Raw genomic sequence first — 11916 nt, 5'->3', positions numbered from 1 at the left:
GTTAGAATTCAGCTTGCAGTTTAATATAGTACACTTTTTGTAATGCAGACGGAAGGACAATAAGCCATTTACTTCCCTCTAAGTGTCTGACAAGATCACAATGTCGCCATGGTGCCAGTTCTGTAACTGTGCAGAGCGAAAGCCCAGTTTTCTGGATAACCTGTCCACTAGTGTCATCGTTGTTCACATCAACCATACATCACTGGCATGAAACTGCCAGGAGAGGTTTGACAAAGGAAACCTGTTCAGAGCGATACTGTTAACAAGTCGAAGTCTTTGCTCGGCAACTCTTCATACTTGGATGGGGTTGGATTTTTTTCAGGAAATTAGCAGTGTTTTGCAAAATTATAATTTCTCAATTTAGGTTACAGCCCCACAAAAGACAAGTAACGTATGATTGTAACATTGTTCATTTAGTTGGTTAAACCTATGTTGAGACATTTTATTCTAGCAACCAAGCATATGTATATATGACCAGTTTGTGCTTCACACGTCTACGTAAGTTGAACATAATGATGTAAAATTGCACCTCTAATGCCATCGAAGTGTAAATGAAGTGCAGTTCAGTTCAAAAGAAGTAACTTCTTGTATGAGAAATGCTTACTGTTTAGCACTGAGCCTACTAGAGGGGCCTACTGGGTGTTTTTATAATATTTGAATAGTGATAAATTATTTATTTACAACTCATTGTTTCACAGATAATATGTGAGTTTCAAAACATTATGACTGAAAACATATCCTTCCTAGACACAACAACCCTCAATCTACTTGGTGACACTTATCATAATATGAAAACATAAGCGTAAAAAGAAAACCAACAACACTGTGTCTTGTGCTATGTCTATGCTATGTGTCTATGCCATGTGTCTTAATCTAAACATTAAAATTCTTTAAACAAAATAAAAATTAATTGATAATTAATAAAAAATGGTGCATCATGAAGCATCACATTTGATCAACCCGCAGACGTGATCATCAGCAGACTCAATGAAATCGTATTTTATGGGAAGGAAAGCGAGGATTTGATTTCAAGACTTAAAATACGCTGTCGGCCAATGTTATATTTTTCCGTTAGTAAGTGACCATGCTTGACAAATCCCAGCTATTCATGTCTATCGACTGACTTCCAGTGTATGGGAGACCTATTTCAAGTTCACCGAGAAAGAGTGGGTAACAGCTTTGTCTTATTCCTTGAATATTTCTTTTCATAGAAATTATGCATGGAATTTACGTAACAGGAAAGTCCGGAGACTTTAATCACGTAATTGCTGAAACGTAGCTATTTGTCCTATCGATGTGTCACAGCCTATTTTACCATAGGCGCCACATGTCCTCAAATAGCTCTTATGAACCTACTGTTTAAAAGTTTCCAAATGTAAGAATTGTTTCTAGACCTTCGGATATCTCAGTCGTTCGGATTTTTTTCGTCTTGTCACGACCATATTTAATGGGTCCTCCGGGAAATATTCAATGTCTTCTTCCTCATTGCTTGTGAAAAATGAATATGTGACATGGCGAGAATTTTTGAGCATCTTCAAAATCCTGATCATTTTAACGCGCAGCGATTCATTTGAGGCATGCGTCATAGCAGGCGTCCACTGAAGATGCGGGTAAAAATTGATCTCCAACAAAGATTGCAAGACTTCGCACTATACCAAGGTGTGCTGGATGTAGGCCTTGGCTGGAATACGAGTTTATTCATATCAACTAGTCGTAAGAGGCGACTAACGGGATCTGTGATCAGGCTCGCTGACTTGGTTTACACGTGTCGTCATATCCCAATTGCGTAAATCGATGTTTATGATGCTGATTACTGGACTGTCTGATCCAGACTCGATTATTTACAGACCGCCGCCATTTTAGGTGAAATATTGCTCAATATGGCGGGAACCCCACTCACCCACTCTTTGTTCACCATCAATACATCACTCAGACCTCTGACCAAAAGACGATCAGTTCTACTTTATTCCAGGCAGTCTATGAGGTACATGGTTTGACCTTTGATTTTGATTTTTACGTTGTTTTCAGTAATATTCCAGCAATATCACGTCACCAGAAATAGCCTTCACTTATTGTGCCCATCTGAGGATCGAACTCGGGTCTCCAGCGTTACCAGCGAACTCCTTAACCACAATGCTAACCTACTGACCCTAGATTCAAATTTATGAACTGGAGTCCTCCCGAATAATTCTTCCGAGGGATCATCACACCGAAGACCCAGGTTCGAATCCCCACATGAGTACAGTGTGTGAAGCCCATTCATCTCTGACTGGGGCCTGGAAACTGTGTCTGTGAACAATGCATATTTTGGAGCGTTGGAGTCCCATGGAGAACTGTATATTTAGATGTACACCAGGGTTAATCTACAAACATGGTGAACACATCTGTGTGCATTTTGCTGAAGTTTTACATGTCACTAATCCTAATATACAGCAAATCGTAATTTGTGGTTGAGCACAACCTCTCCATCGGTGTGTGTGTGATACACGATTCACAGGGCAGAGGTGACGGTGTTGTATAAACACATCTAGCTCTGCGACTCTTCCATGCTGGTGAGACGGTGCTTTAACAGCAACTATCCTTGCTACAGCTGACTACAATCCTTTCAGCCATCAGATGGTGTTGAACAGCTTCAGTGTTAAATGGTTGCTAGCACGCAACAAAATTTTAGCTTTCCCCTCACATGGCGTCTTTCCCCTCACATGACGTCTTTCACCCACATGGCGTCTTTCCCCTCACATGGCGTCTTTCACCTCACATGGCGTCTTTCCCCTCACATGACGTCTTTCCCCTCACATGACGTCTGTAGGGACGTGTGTTTCACGTGTATAATATACTCATGTGTCGATCCCATTAGTTCTCACGAGGTATACGGCTGAACGTATATTTGTTTCCCATGTCTAGCCTTACCCTGATTTTTGCCTTAATCATTATACACGTACCTGTACCCACTCATAGATGGCATGTCAGCTTGATTTTATTCCCATTTGTATATACTGAAAATAAATTCCGAAGCAAGGTGACAGATCTGTATCAAAAACTGATATAAAGTTTATTTACAAGTGGTATGTATTTGGAATTTTCGTGAACACAGTTATACAGTTAGGGGAAAACATTTATATACATGTATTCTTATTTCAACCGTTCTCATGCCAGCTTGTGATGGAGATGAGACGTATACAAAAAGTTGATGACTCTCCATTGCTACGTTTGTTATGGTTGCTTCGGTCTGGTGATTCCAACAATGACAAATTTTAATTCAGCACGATTTTAAGGAAGGGTGATGGGGAAGACGGGGGATTTCAGTTTCTGTATTTGTAGTCCGCAATACTTATTTTCACTGGACGAGGCATACTGAACATATGTCTCCCATTGGTTATATGAGGGAGTATGTTCCACTCTTCTTGTAGCTTCTTCTCAACGTGCTGGTCACACACATCCCTATCATATCCCGGACAGAACACTTATCTTTGTTCTAATACTTTGTTCTAATACTCTAGTAGTTATGATTTACATTTTTGCCGAGTAAATTCACCATTTCAAACAGAAAGTAAAAGACGAATGAAAAAACATCGACTGAATCTATCTGTGTCGTACGACTCATAAGATGAAAGAGATATTGTCTGGGTGTGTATTTCAGTCTTTCCCGACATCACATACACGCACTGGCACACACTACAAGGAAATATAGTCCAAATTCCCACATAAGTCTCTGTCTAACTGTTGTGCAGTCCCGGAAATATTTCGGCCTGTCTTTAAGGCTACATCACATGTAACATACTCTGGCCACGATGACAACTCCAACCCCAACTGCCTCTACTGGTGTCGGCGAGATTCCGGGTAGGTTGAATTATTCACTGATAAGAGACTCATAATATATACTTTCCATCTAAAGTTTAGACTCATTGAAAATGGTCATTGTATGTTATGGACATGCGTATATACATGACTACATAGAAGATTGATTTCTCCACTAACTTGGAGGAACCAACTTCAAACCTCATGCAGATGTACTGTTCGAGGGTGCATCAAATTGCTGAAAAATATCGTGCATGTGAACAGCTGTGATGTAAACTTACTGCTATTGGCTTTACACAATTAGTGCGAATAAAACCGCCCTATTGAACATAGCTAACTAAATATGCGTCCAGAATAGCATGCTAACGGTGACATATTTAATCTGTTTGAACTGATATTGACATTCGTGCTGCTAATTTAAATAAAACATAGCTAGATATATCTAGGTGTTTTCTCGAATTCGCTTTTCCTTTGTCAGTTTGTCATAGCAGGCACTGTTTATCGAGTAATTGTAATGAGAAGACATTTACAATGTGTAGTGAGCCTGGATGGCTCAATGGCCTCTGCTGCTGTGTAGAGTAGCGTCCTGTAGGGTACACGGATTCAAGATCATTCATATTCACAATCACATGTATTTTTCATTACCGAATTCATGCATGTGCGTTCTGTCACACCGATGATTGTTAACGACCCGCTACACGTTTAACAGCTTAAATATTGATGAAATATCACGCTGTTTCAGCCTAATGTTCCAGCAACATCACGGCTTTTCAGCTGAATGTTCCAGTGATATCACAGTTTTTCAGCTGAATGTTCCAGTGATATCAATGCATTTCAGGCTTTTCAGCTGAATGTTTCAGTGATATCACGACTTTTCAGCTGAATGTTTCAGCAATATCACGGCTTTTCAGTTGAATGTTCCAGTGATATCACGGCTTTTCAGCTGAATGTTCCAGTGATATCACGGCTTTTCAGCTGAATGCCGCGTTAATATATCTGCATTCAGCCTAATATTCCCGTAATATCGTGGATTTTCAGCTGAATGTTCAAGCAATATCACTGCTTTTAGCTTAATGTTCTAGTATCCGGGTTGTTGAGTTTAACATATGAGAAAAGGCCGTGTCGCGCTGATATATAAAAAGAAGCTTGACGATATATGTGAAATATCTGGATATGCGGTAATAAACGTATGGATATATTGGAATTGTGGTTCAAATATATACTTAACAGCAAAAGAAATGCAAATTGGTGTTTGTCAAGTGTTTAAACAGAAGACATAAACATGAACGATTACTTTTAATTAGATTTCATTTTTTTCGAAAATTCCGTTTCTTGTGCTTTTCTGTATAGAACCATAATTTATCTATCCTTTTCAATTGAAATGAGGAGTTACATGACGTAAATCCATGTTGCAGGTGCCGTGAAGCTGGCTCTGCCTCTTGTAGCAGGATGCCTGGCCATCGTTGTCATCCTCCTCGTCCTGAAACGATGTGACTGCTGGGGCAGGTGCGACCTTATTAGTAATCTCATGCAACTAATCACGGCTATATAATCAATAGCTGTTAGAGGAGGTATACGATGCCATTACTGCATCAGGTCAAAATTCACCCCTAGCAACGGTGCTGGACACATGAATAGGTCCAGCAACGTTGTTGATGTGAATAGGTCCCAGCAGTGTTGCTGGAGATGTGAATAGGTCCCAGCAGTGCTGCTGGAGACATGAATGAAGTCCTCGCAGTGCTGTTGGAGATGTTAATTTACTTGTACATTTGTTAGGTGTGCATTGCCTAGCAGCCCTCTTTGAGGTATGATTTAGTCGCAACAGTGCTGTTGGGGAGCCGACGTAATTAGATTCAGTGGTCAGCACTGGGTAATGGCTCATGGTTTTGGTCTCTTCTTTGACTCGTCCCTGCAGATGACTGAACTAAGACTTGGTCAGATATGGCGACGCGTAATCGGCATGCACATTCTATCAATCAACAGTCTGTATGTCGCAGACTTGATTGTGTACACTTTGACGTCATATGACTGGAATATCGCACCAGGATCCGATGATCATGGGTTCGAATCCAGCATTATGTTCTGCTCGCAAATTCGTGTTGTTAACATCAACTGATTTATATTATGATTTTTGTTGTTTTGAAGGACTTGTAAGAAAAAGAAGACGAGGGAGAAGGAGAAGGAAGACACAGAGGTGAGGTCAATGCTACATCCGCCTATGTCAGCTCCAAACCCCAACAGTCACATGAATCATCATCACCCCTACCGCAGCAGTCACGCCATGTTTCAGAATCGTGGACAGTTCACGATAACCCCTGACAGGCCTCTGCCGAGTACCCCACCACCACCACCTTGTTCCCACGGGCATAGAAACGCTTATAGTCTTTCTCGTGACGTCACGGGCAACTGCGTTACGAACGCTGATTACGGGGACAGTGTTACTGGTCACAGACAGAATCAACACAAATGCCGACTCGGTAACCATGACTACATGACAATGTCGTCTAGTAAAAGTGCATCGTGTTGCAATAAAATACCAAAGGGCAGTTACATCACCGCACGACATGACATCTCCAGAGTTCCTGTGAACGTCTGCGCTCCAATCCTGAGGACGACAGCGGATTCCGAGTGTAAAGAACAGTACCGCCATATATTTAGTCAGTTGTCATGTAAACAACCACATCAGTCAGACGTGAGACACCATAGAGCCGACACTGTTCCTCTCACGAACATGTATTCAAATTCAACCCTTTCTCTGCCAGACAGACTACAGTGTGCGGAAATACCAGTCGGACCTTTCGTTTCAAGGCAGACACACAAAGAACCATCCATGGATGAGGCAATTGCACAGACGATATCGAGCGAATCCTTTGAAGATCTGGCGTCCTTCTCAGGAGCATGGTGGCATGCACAGTCTGAAGATTCAGAAGATGGAAAGGATGCACCACATTTGCCAAGGAAGCGTTGCCAGTCTTTCCCGCGCCATATGCATACGACGGGAGCCACCTACGTAACCATGAGCTCTGAAAAACTGCCGAGGTCGCACACGATGGAGGGGGAGTACGTGACGCTGCCTCCAGTGCACCCTCGACGCCCATGTGACAGCTATATAACCAGCGGCCAGAAGATGAGAAGTCAGTCTCTGAGACGTTCGGGAATACAGAACAAGACCAGTGGTCATCTCTCTGCGGTCAGGAAGGAATCACATACATCACTACCGCCTCCACCTCCATGTTTAATGGCACATGACTACATCAATGCCAAGGCAGTCTCGCATTTTTAGGACATGCCGGATTACTTACTTGCTTACCTATAGTCCAGAGGCTAAAATATTGCCATTTCGGATTAAGATGGCAATAGTACATATAAAACAGTGGTTCATATATATTTCGGATTGTGCTTCCGAAGACGAGCTAATTTGCGTTATTATTGACGAATCACTGTTGAGACGAGTCTTATTATGAAGTACATGGGATGTGATAACGAGGAAAGTCAATCCCAACGATTTTTCAGACGTTAGGCGATATTTACCAATAAATACTCCATTTGTTTCAGATTTCATACCAGTCAGTTATGTGCAGGTACAAAAGTGTATTCCCTTTTTTGTCTAACTTGTAATATGCTTTTTATGTACAGATTCTCACACACATTAGGCATGCTATATTGCATGGCTTCCGGTTCCTTGGTAACCAGTAGGCTTGTGTAGGTCGAAATGAAACTGATTTTGTGATGGTTTTGTTTGACACGATATTATATTGTTTCTTCTTTTTCTTTTATGAAACAGAAAATCTATATATATGGTACACATTTAGGATTTCTAGTCCGCATGTGTTTAGTGTGTAACGGGGTTGCATGGCTGACAAATGGCTTGATCGTAGTCTCCCTTATATTTACCATATGCTTAAGGAAACGAATAAGGGAACATCTGAACGTACCAGTGTTCCTTTATTCTTTTTCACGTTTCTTCACAAGCATTATATCGCACCGTGCGTGAATTTTTGATACGAATAAACGAACACTTGTACTTTCAGGTGTTCCTATATTCGTTTCCATGAGCATGTATAACCTCATCAATCCGGACCCGCTAATGTGGACATGCAACTTTTTACACACCGTTGATTGGAACATGCACAACCAAGGAACAAGACACGGGTCACTCTTTAATCCGGATATTTACAAATGCGAATGATGTTTCTTTGAATGGTATTATTCCAATTAACGAGGTTTCTGAGATGGTCGCGCCATGTCCTGGCAGTGCCTGAGAAATGTTTGTGTTTTCTTGTGAATAAAATTCTAATTGTGTTGTTAATATTGAGTTTACGTCCTTACAGCTTATGGCGCGAGTTAATGCTGTTTATAGTGAATCCTACATGGGAATGCCGCTATGGTTGGTGACAGTCACTATTTCTGCAGGACTATACCATGCTATACTTTAAATTTCATATTGAGTCATAAGAGTCTGTTAATCATTCACCCGGAATCAACAGATTTGGTGATTTCGGTGACTTTGACCAGGTTATTGTCGAATATATACGTTTATAACAACATACATTTGAGTCAGTTGGACGTGTCAAATTGCAGAATGGCGAACTTCCGTTCTAACAGTCAGCTGCTACAACAATACCATGGAAATATTTTAGTAGCTGGTTATTTTAGAGCTGGTTATTTTGGGGAAAACAACCATATTCATTATTTCCGAGACAATTTCATTGCGCAAGATCTGTGTGTTGCTGACTTATGCTGCTCCATATACGATACGGGGCGGTAAGGTGGCCTAGTGGTTAAAGCGTTAGCTCGTACGCAGAAAACACAGGTTTGATTCCCAAAACGGGTGCAATGTGTGAAGCCCATTTCTGGTGTCCCCCGTCGTGATATTGCTTGAATATTGTTTTTGTCACTCAGATCCGATATGGAGATCGGGGTAGAATCTGCTGCGATTCATGATAATATGCTGTCATAGATCACAAGAAAAAAGTGGTGATTTACACAAATTTACAAAAAGTAAATATCATATTTACAAATATTTTACAAGATTGTAAAGGTGATGTTTACAGGGCTTGTAAATTTTTGTAAATTTAGGAAGGATTTTACCACTACTTTTTTCAATTTTGCCATTTCTCAAGAATCCCCATGACTCTGTAGACTTACTATTTCATTATTTCTTTTGTTCTGTTAGATTCTTACTGCTTATATGCATAATGGATCTTGCATATTTATTCATGAAAAGTGCAGGAATAAGCCATATTTTCTATTATTTAGACCTATTACAGTATTCGTTCTACACAGACGAGACGTTCATAAATGACCGAAAGCGACAGGGGGTATTGTTGCCTATTATATCAATCACGAGTTTGTCTGGTCGACGATTATTTAGAGACAGTCTTTATAGAGCTTGACAGCGGATTTCAACAAACACGTCGGAAGGCATTTTTCATTGTTGAAACTAATTAAGATCGCAGAAGTGATGATTGTAATTGTGCTGCCTTCATATCACCATTAGATCTAGCTATAGGAAGAACTGCATTAGATCTACCGTGGTTTGATTGCTGTTAGACCATGCTCTCTACACAGTCCCATTACACCTTGCTATCACCGATCTCGACAGGGGACGTGTGACTACCGACCTTTAACGTACGTAGGATGTTATGTTACTCACTCTTGCAGATAAAAGGACTTAGAGACAACCGTGACTCATTCAGCAGGACTTCACCGTACTAACATCTAACTATTGTTGACTAACCTTTAAACCACAATATAGTTGTGTGTAGAGGTTTTCCGGGGATTTAAATAACGGTATGACGTAACCATGTATTGACTGTACTGGTCTTAGCGGACGCGCAGCCAAAGCGCAGCGTATGTCGCCATCGGCACATCGGCATGACGCACACCAGGAAACAGAAAACTGGCTTGTGTTGACATGTGCGTTCGTGTGTGACATTAAGTTTGTCAAAACACGTTGAAACCTATCCCTAATGAAGCCTTTCCTCGAGAACTATATGTGACCAGGCGATGTGCTGTTGGATGGCGATGTGTTACCGGAATCCGGACGTGCATCAGCCAACGTGCACCCATGAGAGAGCAACGTCCACCCATGAGAGAGAGAGAGGGGGGAGGGAGGGAGGGAGGGGAGAGAGAGAGAGAGAGAGAGAGAGAGAGAGAAAGAGAGAATGAGAGAATGAGAGAGCGAGAGAACGAGAGCAAGGTTAGGGGAGTTATTCAAGAACAAGAATTTGGAGGGCATGTTCCCATAGGAAATATGCTTACAAATTTCTTATAAGTTTCTTATAAGATTCTGATAAGTTTCTTACATAGGTTTCACATACGTTTCTTACAAGATTTTTGTAAGACTTTGTCTGCAAATTAGATAAGAACTATTAAGTTTCTTACTAAAATTCTTGTAGTTTCTTCTAAGACTCTCATATCAATGCTATGAGAAACTTGGAAGATACTTATAAGAAACTTACAGGTTTTAATAAGATTCATTAAAGATAGTTGGTAAACCAGTACCAACCACAGCTGCAGCAGATACCTAGAAAAAATATTGATCTCTGTTTTGAGTGTGTGTTTATTTTTATTGCTGACACGCATTGTAAAGGGACGTCAATCGCCTTATGCTCACGTTGTTACTGGTTCAGCCACGACTGCAGGGCAGACCGTTGATGGGACGCGCGGCTTCTGACTCTGCAGAGTTGCGCCCCTTGGACAGTATGGCGAAACATGCGAAACAAACTATATTCAAACAAATATACCAGTAACCACGTCAAAGATGTCGATCTAGAATCTTTATTCTGAGATGGTGATATTCCTACATTATCTGACAACGACGCTCATTATCATGAATGGAATACGATGAAGCGCTTTCAGCAATGAAAAATATGAAACATGCATAAACCCCCGCTCCATCTGGTTTACAGCTGAATTTTATGCATTGGTTGAGAAGGACACCAATACATACATAATCCATTCAATGAAACATATAGGATATTTGAGCTATCTATAATTAAAACAGGTCTCATAACATGCATCCTGAAAAGAGAGAGATCTAAGGAACATTTGAAAAATTTCAGACCCATTTCACTATTAAACATATCATATAAACTAGCTTCAGCCGTATTATCGGCGTGTATTAAAACATACCCCCTAATATAATCGGTGAAGATCAAAAGTTATATTTTTGAAAGACAGATACATTGGAGAATGTGCAAGACTGGTCAACAGAATATACGAATATACTAGGACTTGATACTCATTGACTTAAAAAATGCCTTCGATTAGGTGTAATGGTCATCACACGCACTTGAAACATACACATCCTTCTCTGGACTCAAAATACACACTGACAAAACTAACGTTATTAGTTATTAGGTTCGAAATAATATTCAAATTGCAATACTGCAGAGCATACAACCTTGGATGGACTCAAAAACCCTTTGTACTATTCGGCATTCTATTTGAACATAATTATGAAGAGATGATGGACATGGATTATAAAGGTAAACTAAAAATATTTGACAAAGGAATGAAAAGTGTATTCTGGGAGACCTTGCACCTTTAGGAGGAATATTTTTTTTAAAGAGTTTGATTTTACTAACACATATTTTCACCTCGTTATCAAATTCTAAATTAGAAACGATAGCGAATCTTCAATGTTTCTCCTCTATTTGGCAGGTAAACCTGACAGAACAGAACGGCGTCTGAAAACAAAAACATGCAAGGGTGTTTTATCAGTTATACTTAAATCAATTTTGTCCCAGAAAATATCATGGATCAGACGATTACTCATACATGACTCTAAATTAAATAATTCTTCACATCCAGTCAACAAACGAAAACCATGGAGTAAGTATAAATGGAGTAAGTATAAATGGGGTAAGTATAAATGGGGTAAGTATAAAAGGGGTAAGTATAAATGGGGAAGTATAAATGGAGCAAGTATAAGTGGAGTAAGTATAAATGGGGTAAGTATAAATGGAGTAAGTATAAATGGAGTAAGTATAAATGGAGTAAGTATAAATGGAAAGTATAAATGGGGTAAGTATAAATGGAGTAAGCATAAATGGGGTAAGTATAAATGGGGTAAGTATAAATGGGGTAAGTATAAATGGTGTAAGTATAAAT

The 11916-nt window shown here is 40.1% G+C and overlaps 1 protein-coding gene across 1 annotated transcript; it reads left to right on the top strand.

Annotated features, from left to right (window-relative positions):
- Positions 1-3729: 3729 nt before the first annotated feature.
- On the top strand, positions 3730-8107 carry LOC137290879 (uncharacterized). Its single transcript, XM_067822048.1, has 3 exons — positions 3730-3840; positions 5214-5304; positions 5944-8107. Exons 1-3 carry the CDS (start codon positions 3792-3794, stop codon positions 7079-7081), a joined length of 1278 nt encoding a protein of 425 aa, XP_067678149.1. The 5' UTR covers positions 3730-3791; the 3' UTR covers positions 7082-8107.
- Positions 8108-11916: the final 3809 nt, after the last annotated feature.

Source organism: Haliotis asinina, chromosome 7 (assembly GCF_037392515.1).
Source record: "Haliotis asinina isolate JCU_RB_2024 chromosome 7, JCU_Hal_asi_v2, whole genome shotgun sequence".
Taxonomy (NCBI): Eukaryota; Metazoa; Mollusca; class Gastropoda; order Lepetellida; family Haliotidae; genus Haliotis; species Haliotis asinina.
This window is presented reverse-complemented; position numbering and strand designations above follow the sequence as displayed.

Excerpts from the sequence above, each read along its gene's own strand:
- LOC137290879 (XM_067822048.1), top strand. The coding sequence starts at position 3,792 with ATGACAACTCCAACCCCAACTGCCTCTACTGGTGTCGGCGAGATTCCG. Across the intron at positions 3,841-5,213 it reads TGGTGTCGGCGAGATTCCGG|GTGCCGTGAAGCTGGCTCTG; the intron begins GTAGGTTGAATT and ends TCCATGTTGCAG. Across the intron at positions 5,305-5,943 it reads CGATGTGACTGCTGGGGCAG|GACTTGTAAGAAAAAGAAGA; the intron begins GTGCGACCTTAT and ends GTTGTTTTGAAG.